The 17500-nt window shown below is 44.4% G+C and overlaps 1 protein-coding gene across 1 annotated transcript; it reads right to left on the bottom strand.

The window, feature by feature from the left end:
- Positions 1-583: 583 nt before the first annotated feature.
- LOC124133846 (protein SSUH2 homolog) lies at positions 584-16577 on the bottom strand. The gene is made up of 10 exons (XM_048397011.1): positions 16493-16577; positions 15613-15725; positions 14644-14713; positions 11889-12021; positions 10504-10692; positions 6839-7017; positions 5669-5761; positions 3522-3624; positions 2033-2137; positions 584-831 (listed from the first exon to the last, which is right to left on the bottom strand). The coding sequence occupies exons 2-10, from the start codon at positions 15701-15703 to the stop codon at positions 685-687; spliced, it is 1110 nt and encodes a 369-aa protein (XP_048252968.1). The 5' UTR covers positions 15704-15725; positions 16493-16577; the 3' UTR covers positions 584-684.
- Positions 16578-17500: the final 923 nt, after the last annotated feature.

Here is a 17500-nt window from a genome sequence, read left to right as displayed (position 1 = left end):
CCACCCGATCCCTTTGGTCGCCTCTTACAAGCACAGTCGCCATTTACGGCAAGCAAGGGTTGCTGAAGACCTATTCCACCCCGCGCTCGAAAATATTTATATCAGATGCGTGTTTGCGTTCTGCTGGAGATTCTTTATTGACCGATGGACCTCCTCCGTGGTCTTGTGGTAGAGCGTCCGCCCGGAGAGCGGAAGGTCCGGGGTTCGATCCCCGGCCGCGTCATACCAAAAGACGTTAAAAGTTGGTACTTGTTGTTACCCTTTCTGGCGCTCGGCATTAACGGGCTAAAACAAAGACTGGTCGGCTCAGAGTCAGTATACTGTGTCTGAGTGGGGTATTCATGTTAAACTGCGGCATGGTATCTGAGTGGGCAAGCACTATAAATCGGCATCAGTCCGGACTAGTACAAGCAGCCACACAAACACACACACGTACATGCACGTCGCTATATAAGTGCAATAATCTTGACGCGACGTAAACCCCATTCCACCCACCTTATCGACCGATGCGTCGTAGAATATCCTCCATTTCAGCGAGTGTGCGCACCTTAGTATTTTCGAGCGTTAAGGAGCACACACGACGCATCGGTTGATAAAGAATCTTCAGCAGAACGCAAACACGCATCTGATATTAATGGCTGAATGTCCAGCTTCTCTACCTCCCCCCACGCACCACCCTGCCCACTACATCAGCTTGCACCCCATACAGCATTGCTGTGGGTAGTCGGGGGCGTACACGTTGCGCGAGTTTCCGTACACCCACAGCCGGTGGGGGAATTCCCGCCACGTGTAATGAACCTCCGTCACCGGTATCACCCACATGCTCTGAACCTGAAAACACGAAAGCATATTCGACTTGGTTCAACTAGAAAATAGACTCGTGGTCTGCAAGTTACGACTAGATCACACAAACAACACTATATTCGTCCAAACACTGATGAGTTGGTTATTGTTGAAATCTCATATAAGAAATAAATGACTCGTGGTCGTTGTTTATTTAAGAAATAAACGACGAGTGGGAGTTGTTTATCCTTATAAAAAAACACTGCAGGGTGCATAAACCATGAGGGGCGCAGCCAGAGGTTCGGAATGAACACCATTCAATCACTCGGGCCAATTGCGTGTATCGATGCTCATGATGTCAAGCACTGGATTGTCTGGTCCAGATTCGATTATTTACCGACCGCCGTCATATAGCTGAAATATTGCTGAGTGCGGCGTTAACAACAAGCAAAACAAACAAAAATCATTAACTCGGGACAGATAATAAATAACTCCCCGTAGGTCTTTGGTTATTCTCTAATTACAGTAGATTACGGTTATAACGAACTCGAGGGGACCACTAATTTTAGTTCGTAATAACCGTAGTTCGTTATAAGCATATATACAGCATACATACAACAAATGGTCGGGACTAAATAGTAAGTTCGTTATATCAGTCAGTTCGTTATATGCGCGTTCGTTATAAACGTAGTTTACTGTAGTTTACACACCTCACCTGCTCGGCTGCGGTCGACTTTCCGATTCTGAGTAAAAAATCTGATTACACAAAGCCAGTGCATTGGTTGTTTCGCACAAGGCACCACCAGACATACATTGGAGGTGAGGTGGGGTGAAATTGGGTTTATTGCACTTATATAGCGACGTGCATGCACGTGTGTGTGTGTCTGCTTGTACTAGTCCGGACTGATGCCGATTTATAGTGCTAGTCAACAGAGATACCATGCCGCAGTTTAACATGAATACCCCACTCAGACACAGTATACTGACTCCGAGCTGACCAGTCCTTGTTTTAGCCCTTTAACGCCGAGCGCCAGACAGGGTAACAACAAATACCATCTTTTAACGTCTTTTGGTATGACGCGGCCGGGGATCGAACCCCGGACCTTCCGCTCTCCGGGCGGACGCTCTACCACTAGACCACGAAGGCGGTGACATACATTGTGGTTTGTATGTTAGTTGTCTAACGCCGCACTGTAAATATTCGTGTCTGGACCAAACACGTGATTGATATTTTGATATGGATGCCCACCTGTTTAAGTATTTTCCCTCCAGGATAGGCGTCATTATGTTTGGTAACAAGAGAAATGGACGCCTTGTTCATGGCTTCCACGGAGTATGTTGTGATGGGGGCGACCTGCAACAAACAAAATTATTATATAATACAAAGACTCCAGCCAGTCATTTCACGAGAAGCGGTCACATGTCATAAAAGAGATGTGAGTGAGTATGGTTTTACGCCGCTATTAGCAATATTCCAGCAATATCACGGCGGGGGACACCAGAAATGGTTTCACACATTGTACCCATGTCCGGATTCGAACCCGGGTCTTCGGCGTGACGAGCAAACGCTTTAACCACGAGGCTACCCGACCGCCCCTCATTAGAGAGAAACGCATATTGACTCCAGGTCAGGTGTTGTTATTTACGGTACTGACTTGAAGTGGCATTCCCCAAACCTAAGCCAATATGTTGTCTCTGGGTGTTTTTAAACTCCTAACATTATTGTAGCTAATATAGTTTGATAGATCTTCAGGAACCCATGCCTGTCGTAGGATGCGACTAACGGGATCGGGTGGTCAGGCTCGCTGACTTGGTTGATGCATGTCATCGTATCCCAATTGCGTGGATCGATGCTCATCATGTCAATCACTGGATTGTCTGGTCCAGACTCAATTATTTACAGAACGCCGTCATATAGCTGAAATATTGCTGAGTGCGGCGTTAAACAACAAGAAAACCAACAAAACCAACAATGTTCAATTTGCTTTTGTCTTTAGAATATACACAGATAGTCAACATTGAACTGTCGGTCACTCCCTGCAGGTGAGGTAGCCCAGAGGACAGCATCTTCTCGAAGCAAGGGAGTTTACCGACTCTAAAAGTCCAGTTTCCACCCTTGCCGAACAAGGCTGGAATTCCTGAGTTATAGTTTGGCTGGACAAACGAGTCTATGCATGGCCCAATCAAAACTGCGTAACGAAATCGACGACACGGATTGCAAAGTGCAGATTTCGGTCGACTCCAGGATTAGCAAAGGATACCGTCAACCGGGCGTCGACACCTTGTTTTTAATCAAGGTGCTCACGTGATTTGATGCACATTGTAGTCTTGACTGGGCGCCGCCATTTTGTTTGAAGCAAATGCAAGTGATATGAGAGGTGACATAGAAGAGACATAACTCGTAATAGTCACTGGTGGCGCTACGAGCGAGCCTGGAAATTCCAGCCTAGTTCGGCAAGGGTGGAAACTGGACTTTCATAGTCAGTTAACTCCCTTGCCTCGGGAAGATGGGTAGATGGTGATTGTCACGTGAAGGCCCGGTTTCGATGGGTCCAGTGTATTTATCATAATAGGGAATTGGGAAGAGAGACAGTTGCCAACAGTCATAATTTGTTTGTAAACATAACGATCAGGCGGTTGGAGTTCAACTCCATGCGTAGATGTTGGGAGCTTGAGTCATGGCCAATACGGAGTGCTCCGCAAACGACTATCGCTGCGAGGAGCTTGACGATACTTACAGGGAAGTCTTCCTGGATGAATATCTCAGAGCCCTCACAGATAAATATGTCATCTTCAGGGACAGGGGACGGGTTGTCCATGAAGGAGTCACGCTCGCACCGACTGCAATGAAACACACACCTTGTCATTCTGTAAATATCTAAATGATCCTGTCAGGAGCTCCCGACAGAAATGTCCCCAGTCCCGCATCTGCGGACGGGGCAGAGGTGAAATGGGGTTAAACGTCGCGTCCATGATTATTGCACTCATACTGACCTTTTTCACACTTTCGCCATCTTGGACCGAAAACGAGGCTTGTACCGGGGTGGTTAAATTGTCACAGTTTGTCCCGATTGCGTGCCTTGTTGACATCTCCATGTGTTTCATGTGCTATCCAGCCTTTACCTTCTGCTCTCCAAACCTCGCTTTCAAACCGGAAGTAGCGAAGTGTGAAAAAGGTCAAAAGCGACGTGCATGCACGCGTGAGTATGTGGATGCTTTTACTAGTCTAGTAAGACTACTAGACTTAGGCCGATTTATAGTGCTATAACTGTTCATAATTCATTGCCAAAAGTAATCGTTAATTGTCAGTATCTCGTCGACAAAACCAAATACTGCCACATTGATAAGTAACACTGAACTATTTTCTAGTTTCACGTGGCAATGACCTTGTTTGTGTGTCAGCTTTGAAACAGATGAATCGTTTAGAAAATGAAAAAAGAAGCCACGAAATATACACGTAATTATACACAGACCCTTTCTAACATCTTTATACAATGACCTTATGTAACCTCTTTATACAATGTCCTTTTGTAACATCCTTATACAATGTCCTTTTGTAACATCTTTATACAATGACCTTTTGTAACAGCTTTATACATGGACCTTTTGTAACCTCTATACAATGACCTTTTGCAACAACTTTATACAGCAACTTCTTGTAACATCCTTATACAATGACCTTTTGTAACATCTTTATACATAGACCTTTTGTAACATTCTTATTCAATGACCTTTTGTAACATCTTTATACAATGACCTTTTGCAACAACTTTATACAATGACCTTTTGCAACAACTTTATACAGCAACTTCTTGTAACATCCTTATACAATGACCTTTTGTAACATCTTTATACATAGACCTTTTGTAACATCCTTATTCAATGACCTTTTGTAACATCCTTATACAATGACCTTTTGTAACATCTTTATACAATGACCTTTTGCAACAACTTTATACAATGACCTTTTGCAACAACTTTATACAGCAACTTCTTGTAACATCCTTATACAATGACCTTTTGTAACATCTTTATACATAGACCTTTTGTAACATTCTTATTCAATGACCTTTTGTAACATCCTTATACAATGACCTTTTGTAACATCTTTATACAATGACCTTTTGTAACATCTTTACACATAGACTTTTTGTAACATCTTTATACAATGACCTTTTGTAACATCTTTACACATAGACTTTTTGTAACATCTTTATACATGGACTTTTTGTAATTTTTATACATAGACCGTTAGTAACATCTTTATACAATGACCTGTTGTAACCTTTACATACAATGACCTTTGTAACATCTTTATACAATATATGTATATATTTTGTAACCTTTAAATGATATTGGAGAGAAATTAATGTTGATTGTCTATCATGTATTCAGTGATGAGATTTTATATTCCCCTGATGAAATAGATATGCACTGTCACATTGAGAAATGACACTTTATACCGGAAATACTCCCATTCCTGCTGGATGACAAATAACATGTTAAACTCACCTCGTCACCTACTAAAGTTGACATTTCCATTGAAAGGCTCCTCTTTGTCAATTACTGTTGCACGTGTTATTTGTCATCGAGACCGGCAGAAACTACTTCCGGTGTGAAGTCGTAATGTTTGACCTCGGCAGTGTTTGTTTGTTTGTTGTTTAACGACGCACTCGGCCATATGCCAGCTATATGACGCCGGTCTGTAAATAATCAAGTCTGGACCGGACAATCCACTGATTGACATCATGAGCATCGATCCACGCAATTGGGATCGATGACATGCATTAACTAAGTCAGCTTCCCTGACCACCCGATCACTATGACGACAGGCATAGTCACCAGGATATGTACAGACGCTCAGTCGCTCAGTCGTACAACTTACTAATTGACCCTTAGTTCCACGAATGTTCTGACCGCTCGGTGGCCCTTGCAGGTACGGCAAGTTTCTTGACCACTCCCGTAACATGACTTGCATCTGCAACAGTGAACGGGTTAAGTTTTACGCACGTTAACTGCGCATATGAAGGTTTTGTTTGTTTGTTTGTTGTTTAACGCCGCACTCAGCAATATTCCAGCTTTATGACAGCGGTCTGTAAATAATCGAGTCTGGACCAGACAATCCAGTGATTGATATCATGAGCATCGATCCACGCAATTGGGATTCGATGACATGCATCAACCAAGTCAGCGAGCCTGACCACCCGATCCCGTTAGTCGCCTTTTACGACAAGCATAGTCACCTTTTACGGCAAGCATGGGTTGCTGAAGACCTATTCTACCCCGGAATCTTCACGGGTCTGGGGCAAATGGTCTGATTGACATGTACATGGGTAGGAACTTAACACGAACTTGGGGGCACCAGAAATGGGCTTATCGGATTGTTCCCATGTGAAGATTCGAACCCGACCCTTCTGCGTGACCAGCGAACGCGTTAACCACTAGGCTTACCCACCGCTAGATTCACCGCTCAGCGAAGTGCGGCGCCTGAGACGAAATCATGTTAGGATCAACATCGGTAATAACTAAGATGCACGAGTGAATATTTCGGGAATTTATTGTATTCATTCTTGCTATACACAAAGGGGTGATATGACCAAATACGGAACATGTTGTATAACATTCATGGTAGAATTGAGGCTAGTGAGTGAGTTTGGTTTAACGCCGCTTTTTACAGTATCCCAGTTATATCACGGCGTGCCAGCTTAATATGTGGGAGGAAAGCCCCAAGTGATGCAGATCTCGGACGTTTACAAGTTGGGTGAAACCCACGAGCACGGGTATGGTGCTGACAAACCTAGAAACTTAATCGGGGCGAACCGGGATTCGAACCCACAATCATAGGTTTCTGGCGTGCCCAAGGGACGCAACTCTGCACAGCGAATCGCGGCGCTTTAGACGACTGGGCCACCCGTGCCCAAGAATTGAGGCTAAGTTTTGTCTGTTACAAAATGTCTTGTGTATTTCCGAATGAAATCAACGGAAATTAACCATGCAGCCTCTAAAAGATAATTAATATCTTTCTTGCTATGGCTAACAAATCACAACCACCTACCTAAGAATACACTTCCGTCTGCATGACTCACACGCCACTTCGGCCACTTCCTCCTCTTCGCCATACTCTACTTCCTCCAGCGTCACCCCGAGGCCCCCGCAGCTCTTGCAGCGTCTGTATCCCGACCCCTCACACACGGAGCACGGCACGGACCCCCGGGCAGCGCACACGTCACACGCCTACACAGAAACAGGAGTGTCAGTCCGTGGGAGACCTCACCCAATCGACCCGTGAAGATCCGGGGTAGAATAGGTCTTCAGCAACCCATGCTTGCCGTAAAAGGTGACTATGCTTGTCGTAAAAGGCGACTAACGGGATCGGGTGGTCAGGCTCGCTGACTTGGTCGATGCATGTCATCGATCCCAATTGCGTGGATCGATGCTCATGATACTAATCACTGGATTGTCTGGTTCAGACTCGATTATTTATAGACCGCCGTCATAAAGCTGGAATATTGCTGAGTGCGGCGTTAAACAACAAACCAACCAACCAACCTCACCCACTCGCGGAAACACTCATCCTTGGATGATCCATAACTTCAGCACCATTGGAAAAATCTATTTGTCCCAAAGGAAAGATGTATGTGCACACCAAAGACCGAATAGCTACAACAGACATCGAGTTGACGTAAACAAACGGCCGCCATATTGGAAGTGACGAATACTTAAAACCGCTTGCATATCAAAAGTCTGTTATCAGGTGAGGTGACGTGAAATGCGGTTTAACGTCGCGTCCAAGATTATTGCACTTATATAGCGACGTGCATGCACGTGTGTGTGTGTCTGTTTGTACTAGTCCGGACTGATGCCGATTTATAGTGCTAGCTCACTGAGATACCATGCCGCAGTTTAACATGAATACCCCTCTCAGACACAGTATACTGACTCCGAGCCGACCAGTCCTTGTTTTAGCCCCTTAATGCCGAGCGCCTGACAGGGTAACAACAAGTACCATCTTTAAACGTCTTTTGGTATGACGCGGCCGGGGATCGAACCCCGAACCTTTCGCTCTCCGGGCGGACGCTCTACCACTAGACCACGGAGGCGGTCTCTGTTATCAGACGACCAAGATCTATTAAAAAAGGACGACCAACGTGAGAATGTGAAAGAAATGCGCGCCGTCGTTTTTCTGAATGTAAATTCAGCTAATTCGGGGATATATATTCTACACATAACCCTTTCATACCCTTCTGGACTCATCTTAGACTTGCTCATTGGCGTGTCTGTATAATATACATATGAGTGAGTGAGTGAGTTGGATTTAACGCCGCTTTTAACAGTATTCCAGTTATATCGCGGCGTGTCAGCTTAATGTGGGAGGAAAGCCCGAAGTGATGCAGGTCTTAGACGTTTACAAGTTGGGTGAAACCCACGAGCACGGATATAGTGCCGACAAACCTATGTCGAACACTCTAGTCAATGCATGCATCGTGTAAACAGAAACATATTCGAATGTGCTTACTTCTTTACTAAATGACACTAGTTTAGCAGAATCAGTAAATAAAAGCGACAAAAAACAACATAACCATAAGAAATATCAGCTGAAGGCACAGACCATTGTACGATTCGACTTTTTCACAAGCATGTGTTTAAATATCACTATCACATAGTTATGATACACATTGTTCGCGAAAAGGTGACAGCGCGTTTCCCGCCCGACAGGTGGCACCCGTCACAAACACATGCAAAGGCAAGCCATGTTTTCAACTGAAATACCACGGGAATATACGGTACAAGATACAAGTGATCTCGGAAAGATGATGCGCCTCCGTACTATCGAATAGGAAGTATACTGAGTCAAATTAAAAACTTCACATTTTTAAAAAGTAATCCCATGTATGATATACAACGGACAAATGTATCAGAGAAGGTAATTTTTAATCATTAATGTCCAAAGAAGGATTTTAATTAACGGTGGTAACCATAATTTGTTCCAAGCACCTACGGTATTCGGTAATAACATCAACAGTTTAAATCATAAGTCCCAAGCACGAGAATCTGATGGCACACAAGTTCAGTAGCGTGTATGGCCACCATGTGCGTTGACAACTGCCACACAACGCCTCCGCATGGACCTTGTGATGCTTGTGAACACATGATTGGGAAGACGACGCCATTCTTGCTGCAAAATGGTGCCAAGATCTTGCAAATTCTGTGGTTGGTTCTGGAGAGTGCGCAGACTTCTGCCAAGAGCATCCCAGACGTGTTCGATAGGATTGAGGTCGGGAGACAAATTCCTTGTCAACATTGCTGTGTTGGGTCTGGCATTGTCGTGTTCGAAGATCAAACCGGGTCCATGTGCTGCCATAAAAGGCAGAAGTTCTGGTGCCAGTACCTGGTCGCGGTAAGCAGCAGCATTGAGGTTGCCACGGATGACAAGAAGCCTGGAACGTGCATTGCCACAGAAAGCACTGCACACCATGACACTTCCGCCTCGAAATCTGTCAACTTCCTGTACACAACACTTGGCGTAACGTTCATGACGGCGCCTCCACGCCCTCGCCCTACCATTAGCAAATCGAAGATTAAATCGGGATTCATCACTGAAGACGACTTGATTCCAATTCCTCTGAGTCCATCGTAAGTATCGCTGTGCTCACAATTGACGTTGACGTCTGTGTATTTGAGTCAGAATCGGCCCGCAGTATGGCCGCGGTGCTTGAAGGTGAGCAGTTCTCAGACGGTTTCGAATAGTTTGCGCACTCAGCCTACCCCTAAACAGTTCATTTCTGGTTGATGTAGCCGTCAAAAATCGGTTACAGAGGTGACGTAAGAAAATCTGACGATCCTCTGCATGTGACGTCACACGTGGTCGATCTGGCCGAGGGTCAGCGGTGGTACCCGTTTGCTGTAGACGCGTCTGTAAATCATAAACAGTCCGTCGACTACAACCCATCGTCCTTGCGACTTCAGCTACGGACGTTCCCGTCTGCAACATGCCGATGGCACGTTCACGTTGCACATTTGAAAGGCGTGAAATGACAAATGGCCGTTAAGACTTTTGTTTTCTTGTGTTTTTCTTTTTTAGTTAATGACTGCTAACAAGTATGGCTAAAAACACGTGCGGTATTATGGCCACGTGACCAGTTGCACGTGAAAAAACACTTTTGCCACTATAGTGCTGTGCACATGATTCTGATCGATTCACCTACACAAAAACGGGTGTTATCTGAAGACAATACGTGGCCATTACTGTTTAAATACACAATAAGGGCCCACAATGACAACTGGTCAAAATGTTAAAATTTTAGGATTGTGAAATTTTTAATTTGATTCAGTATATATCACTGATTACATTATAGGGTTTGCAAATTATTTCCTCTCATCGTCCCTAGGCAAGGTAGTTAACCGACTCTAAAAGTCCAGTTTCCACCCTTGCTGAACTGGGCTCGATCGCAACGCCACCAGTGGCTATTACGAGTTATATCCCTTCTATGCCCCTCCTATTGACCAATCAGATTCCACCTCTCTTTTACTTCAAACAAATTGTCGGCGCCCAGTCAAGACGATCTGATCGATGATCAAGATATATATTGTAATTTAGGTCCTGAAATAAAGTTTTAGACGAATTTAGCAGTATTTCAGCAATTACCCTGTGGACAATGTAGACGCGATGTTGGAGAACGGAGGTCAAGTCAAGGCCATGTTAATTTTCCAATAGCTCACCTGTACTCTAGTTGTATGTGGCACCGGACTCCTCAGCTCGTGCCTTGTGTTCATATAGATGGGGCTACATGGAATCTCCCACGGCGAGGGGGGCACTCCCTGGTTCGCCCCGTCCAAGGGCCGTTTCTCCCGGTGTGGCACAAACCGCAGGCATGTCGACCTAGTCTCGCCGAAAGTTATGAGATCGTACTGGAATGAATCATGCAATCTCTGAATCCTATACCCGGCCAATGGTCATCTGATAACTGTTCATGTAACAAGGTCGGATCACGAACTGAGTTCAACTAAAGCCCAGGATTTGACGTAAGGTACCTGGGCCCCGATCCAGAAAGCCTTCGTAACTTACACATATCGTAAGAGTTTACGATTGAAATTAAGATAAGTTTAGTAATATTTACGACCGATCCACAAAGCGTTCTTAATCCGTTCGTAAATTCATTGTCTTACGACCATTGTCGTAAATTAAGATTGTCGCTCTCCTGTGATGGAGGTAAGAATATAGGGGGATTTTCCCCAATGACGTCATTAATTTACAGGGGAATCCCTTCACTCTGTTAGCAGACGACGCCAGTCGTATTATTATCACCCGATCATGGATTGCACGTCGTTATAAAGCTCCATCGCTGTTCACCTCATGGGCTTAAAAACGATTTGTTTCTGGGTTTTTTTAGTACATGGGCTCAAATTAAGAAATCATTTTCGAATGATCCAACCAAAGCAATTGTTTCGAAACACGTGGAACGTGAGGATATTACGTGGATATTTTTGGTTATTGCAACGGAATTGGTCTCAAAATAGAAACTGGAGGTTTTTCAATATCCCTAGATATAAAAGGCTGTGCACTCTTTGTAATGAAGGTTACGTCCAAGATGAGAACCCTTTTTTGATGGTTTGTGTCTGGTATAAAACATAATCTCATTAAAATCAGACCTCAGTTCTCGCTACCGCTAAACAAAGATCTGAGGACATCCCATTAGGGGTCACGTCAGAACGACCTTTCATCCGACCATGCAATCAGAGCATCGCTTACCAGATTACGAAAGTGACAGTCGGAATGGGATTTCTAATCATGCAACCTCGAAAACTTTAACTCCGAACGATAGTTACGGGTTTAACGACTGAATCCATACAATCTAGGCCATCTATTAGCCATTCCAGAATGTTCTTTTGTTCAGGTTTCAAATTTGTAATCGGTGACAATGTGTAATCCGAGGCCAGTCTCATTAAAATCAGATCTTTTACTCCTATGAGATCCTCCAACGGGGACGTGGCAGATGAACTTTCAATAAGTCAATCAGGGTCGATAAGCTTCTAAATTCTCGATACGAGTGGGCAAAATCTACAAAACCTAAGAACGGCTTCACGTAGTATTGGACTATGCTTACGTAGTGTACGTGTTTAGGATAAAGTGCCGTTATGTCCATCTCTCTGGCGGGGTCGGTGCCGACGCAGCAGGTGCTCGTGGCGTAGCTCATGATGGCGGTACGACAGTCCGTCTCCGTAAACAAGCTGGGGAGACTGAGAAAAGAGGAAATATCAAAAGATCACGTTCGTAGGGTGTCAATACTGATTTCGACACATTTATGGAAGGTCTAGTCATCATTGTGGACCATTTATTCTGTTAACGTTATTGATTCTTTCTTATCATACAGTCGTGATTTACTTGATGTCATTCATTGTGTGTGTATATATATGAGCTAGCGATGCGGTGTCTGCGGAGCGTCTACGGGCTATTGACATGCTGGAAACTGGCTGAAGTCGGCGTGCAGTGGCCAATACGTTCAATGTTTCGCAGTCTGTGATTAACAGACAATGGAACAGGTACCAACAAACCCAAACTGTTGGCGTTCGATCCCATTCAGGTCGTCCCAGGTCAACGACAACAGTACAGGATCGAGTGATCCCTAATCTGGCTCTACGAAATCGAGCTCAAACGGCGAATCAAAACGCTGAAAACCTTTATCAGGCTACTGGAGTACGAGCTACGGTCACACGATTAGAAATAGTCTATAGCCGCCCCTTACAAGTTATCATATTGTCAACAGACGTCAAAGGTGTACAATCCCCCGCCGCGTCATACTAAAAAGACGTTAAAAGATGGTACTTGTTGTTACCCTGTCTGGCGCTCGGCATTAAGGGGCTAAAACAAGGACTGGTCGGCTCGGAGTCAGTATACTGTGTCTGAGTGGGGTATTCATGTTAAACTGCGGCATGGTATCTCAGTGAGCAAGCACTATAAATCGGCATCAGTCCGGACTAGTACAAGCAGCCACACAAACACACACACGTACATGCACGTCGCTATATCAGTGCAATAATCTTGGACGCGACGTTAAACCCCATTTCACCTCACCTCAATGGTGTACACAACGTCGAAGCTGGGGTATTCGTCGTTGGTCACGTGTCATGTTTTGAGATGAGTCCCGATTCACGTTGCGTCTGGCGACGTCGACATGAACGTCAAGCAACGTCAACCTGTGACCTCATGACAGATTTGACGGTCTATCGATTGTGGTGAGGGTTGCATCACTGTATATGAACACAATTCCATATTGTGCAAGGAAGGGTCGTTGGACAGTACTATCGGGACAACACACCGACACCCTTTATTGTCCCGTTTGGCGTGTGGGTCGACGTTTTGTCTTTCAGGACGACAACGCCCGTGCTCAATCGGCACACCATCCACACACTGCCATGGCCAGTAATGAGCCCAAACCTTTCCCCAACTGAGCACGTCATGATAGGGAGACGTGTGCGTCAACATGAAAGACCGCCGACCACGGCTGAACTCGGCCGGGCGCTGCAAGAGGAGTGAGACAGACACCTTCAAATCACCTCGTCGAGCGGATGCATGTTTGACAACTCTTGGTGGTAATACGCACTACTCATCCAAAAACGTTAACTTTGAAATGTCCCATCTTGTCCCAATCGTCCATCAAGATCATTGGGGGTCATAACATCGACAGTCATACGTCACTGCCGGTTGTAAGTGTTCCCCATTCGTTCATAATCAGCATACAAGTATCACTGGAAACTAAGATCTCTTACATTTGTAGACATTTTGAGTTTTTTCCGAGTGCCCCTACTTTATTTGAAGAGTATATATGTCCTCAGCAGCTTCCAATACAAGACAGTGGGTGCGAGGCCGCATACATCAAGCGTATATCACATTATACTACCAAAACAAGTTAATACTTTCATGTTACCATGGTTAAGTTGTCATGCCACGACAGTTTAACAATAGGTGAGGTGAGGTGAAATTGGGTTTAAGGTCGCGTCCAAGATTATTGCACTAATATAGCGACGTGCATGCACGTGTGTGTGTGTGGCTGCTTGTACTAGTCGATTTATAGTTCACTGAGATACCATGCCGCAGTTTAACATGAATACCCCACTCAGACACAGTATACTGACTCCGAGCCGAACCGACCAGTCCTTGTTTTAGCCCCTTAATGCCGAGCGCCAGACAGGGTAACAACAAGTACCATCTTTTAACGTCTTTTGGTATGACGCGGCCCGGGATCGAACCCCGGACCTTCCGCTCTCCGGGCGGACGCTCTACCACTAGACCACGGAGGCGGTCATTTAACAATAGAAATATGATAGAATCTCGTGATCCTTAACATATTTAGTAGTATATATATATATATGTGTGAGTCCGACATTTTTCAATTTTCATTTTCATTTAAAATTAAACAGAATTGGCCGAGTAATGGCCTTATATAGTGTTTTTTTCGGTATTGCGATTAAATCATCTTAATAATTTGTTTTTTACATACAGTTGACGTATTCAGCAAAAGCAAGTATATGCAAGTCTTGCAGGTTTACGGGGGCACGGGTGGCCCAGTTGTCTAAGGCGCCGCGATTTGCTGTGCAGAGTTGCGTCCCTTGGGCACGCCAGAAACCTATGATTGTGGGTTCGAATCCCGGTTCGCCCCAATTACGTTTCAAGGTTTGTCAGCACCATACCCGTGCTCGTGGGTTTCACCGAAGTGGTAAACGTCTGAGACCTGCATCACTTCGGGCTTTCCTCCCACATTAAGCTGACACGCCGTGATATGACTGGAATACTGTTAAAAGCGGCGTTAAACCCAACTCACTCACTCACTCTTGCAGGTTTTCACATGATTTCGAACCTACCCTTTTATCGACAGCCCCGGGAAATGTCTTGCTGTCGGGATCTCACAGGGTGGATGTTTCTCAACAATTGCTGTGTAAAATGGAAGGAAGGTTAATTAAATAACGTAGGACCCTGTTATTCAACATAAGGTTAACCACTGAACTACAAACTCGGCATCCAGAGGGTTAGGAGTAATCATGCTTTCAGAAACAAAAGAACCATTTGGTTTGATTTAACAGATAGTTATCACTGACTTAACGGCTGATTAATTATGATTACATGTTATTGAACCTCGAAACTGAATATCAAAGCAATTCATAAACATTGAAAATTGGACATCAACATCGAAAATTTACTCGTGCGACATCCACATCAGTGACATCCATTGGTGCCACATTTAAAATAAAACGTATTTTTTCAGTTTAATTCAAGCCTTTAGGTGCAGGGTAAGCCCCAAACGCTCTGTAATTTTAGGCCGACGGTAAACACTGGCGTCTGAAACGGTTACTATTTGTTTGTTTGTTTGTTGTTCAACGGCGCACTCAGCAATATTCCAGCTATATGACGGCGGTCTAAAAGATAATCGAGTCTGGACCAGACAATCCAGTGATTGACATCGCGAGCATCGATCCACGCAATTGGGATCGATGACATGCATCAATCACGTCAGCGAGCCTGACCACCCGATCCCGTTAGTCGCCTATTATGACAAGCATAGTTGTCTTTTACGGCAACATGGGTTGCTGAAGACCTGTTCTACCCCGGATCTACACGGGTAGAAACGGTTACTAAAGAAGGAACTCTTGAACATTCCTTACCAAAATTGGGGAAGGTATTCTGAAAAATGCCATCTTCCCGAAGCAAGGGCGTCAACTGACTATAAAAGTCCAGTTGCCAGCCCTGCCCCACAAGAACAGACCTCCATCTACAACTTTACCGCACACTGGGATTAAGAAGATTGAATCACGTGAAATTGTAACAATACCTACGTTTGTCAAATTCCTCATGACTATAGCCTTGGATCTTGGGGACAATGGGGTGGCGTTTCTTGCGATGGGTTTGAACTGCAGGTGTGGCCATCTCCGTTCACAGATCGTACACGCTGAACAATCAGAGTGAAAAACAGGCAATAGTGAAGGTGTCCAAAACATTCCTCACGTGTACTAATCATGGAAGCTGAGCGATAGATGAATTAATTTGACATACGTAAACTCAGCCATAACAAAATCTCCCATTCTACCCTGGATATTCACGGCTTCAGAGTTAGTTACTTTGGTTTGGTTTGTTTGTTTGTTGTTTACGCCGCACTCAGCATTATTCCAGCTATATGGCGGCAGTCTGTAAATAATCGAGTCTGGACCAGACAATTCAGTGATTGATATCATGAGCATCGATCCACGCAATTGGGATCGATGGCATGCATCAACCAAGTCAGCGTTCCTGACCACCCGATCCCGTTAGTTGCCTTTTACGACAAGCATAGTCACCTTTTACTGCAAACATGGGTTGCTGAAGACCTTTTCTATCCCTGAATCTGCACGGGTCTGTTAGTTACCTTATCGAATTTAGTTTGGCTCAGTTAGTTGTATATGGTACGTTATTTTGTTATTAGTCTACAAGAGATTAGGCTCATGAAGCATATTCAGGAAGACAGGAAGGCCTGTAGATTCTAGCTGCTTCTTCTTTTAGATTATATAACGTTTCTTGACTACATCCACCCCCAAACCATGCAAACACACTCAAAATTTGATACGAATACTACTAAGGTATTGCTGATAAGCAGGCGATGAATTTGGGTAAAAGATTAAGTACCAAGTTCGGTATTTTTGTAAAACACACTTTCAAATAGGACGCAATATACCTACTCACATTTTGCGCGGCCGTCACAACGTCGAGACTTGTATTGTTATGAGATGTCCGGCACAGTTACTAGGCAAGGAACTGTGACGTCATACCTACTGTGACGCAATACACAAACAAAAGTGATGGACACTCGGGTCTGCTCGGCATATTCCGCTAACGAAGTCAGGTGTATCAGTGAATGAATGCTGTATCACAATACTATAAGGGTAACGCTATTTTTCAGGGCATTATCATTTGCAGAAGCCCGAGGTCTTCCATTAACTTCCCGACGAAGGAGGGCAGTTGAAAGACCGAGGGCTTTTGCAAATGATAATACCCTGAAAAATAGCGTTACTGTTATTACAGCTAAAATGGATGGAATTTGTTATCAAATAAAAAGAAACAACAATATCGGCTTTGAAACAATTAAAGGAATCGACACCATAAGCTGGTTCCCGGCTCCCTATGCGCGTCGTCAAAGTTTTGATATTAGAGATGGGGCCCAGCTTATCGACACCAATGTCACTAACCATCTTTTACAAATATGGAAACGTCATAGAACAAACCAGATGACGTCACTATTGAACGTGACGTCACCTAACAACGGGCGTGATAATGGCCCGTCGTCAAGCAATATGAGGGCATTATCAAGTTACAGTGGCCCGCTCATGTTTGATACACGATAAGACTACGGTTTTTTTTGCGTAAAGGGCATGAGGCTAATTACACTTGTGCATAATATAGTTGATCAGATATAAAACATACATATGTGTATATTTCGGCGTTCCTTTTCACGGATGTCAGTTTCGACGTCTGTTGCTGTACAATATAATGTTTCTCCTTTTGGGGCACATCTAACACCCTACAATCTAGTTACCTTTGAACTAACTGTGTGTTGACCCATCGATCCTCAGTTAGTTGCATGGGCTGTTTGGACCCTATTCACATATTATGAACTCGTAAAGGTCTGGGGATGTATAGGTCTTCAGCAACACATGTTTGCCGTAAAAGCCAACTATGCTTGTCATAAGAGGC

Source organism: Haliotis rufescens, unplaced genomic scaffold, assembly GCF_023055435.1.
Source record: "Haliotis rufescens isolate VD_foot unplaced genomic scaffold, xgHalRufe1.0.p SCAF_16, whole genome shotgun sequence".
Lineage (NCBI taxonomy): Eukaryota > Metazoa > Mollusca > Gastropoda > Lepetellida > Haliotidae > Haliotis > Haliotis rufescens.
This window is presented reverse-complemented; position numbering and strand designations above follow the sequence as displayed.

Bases quoted from the DNA above. Each gene is read 5' to 3' on its own strand.
- LOC124133846 (XM_048397011.1), bottom strand. From the start codon at position 15,703: ATGGCCACACCTGCAGTTCAAACCCATCGCAAGAAACGCCACCCCATT. The intron at 12,022-14,643 runs GTAGGTTCGAAA...CTCTTTTCTCAG, and splicing joins CCGGGGCTGTCGATAAAAGG to TCTCCCCAGCTTGTTTACGG. The intron at 832-2,032 runs GTGGGCATCCAT...TCGTGTTTTCAG, and splicing joins GAGGGAAAATACTTAAACAG to GTTCAGAGCATGTGGGTGAT.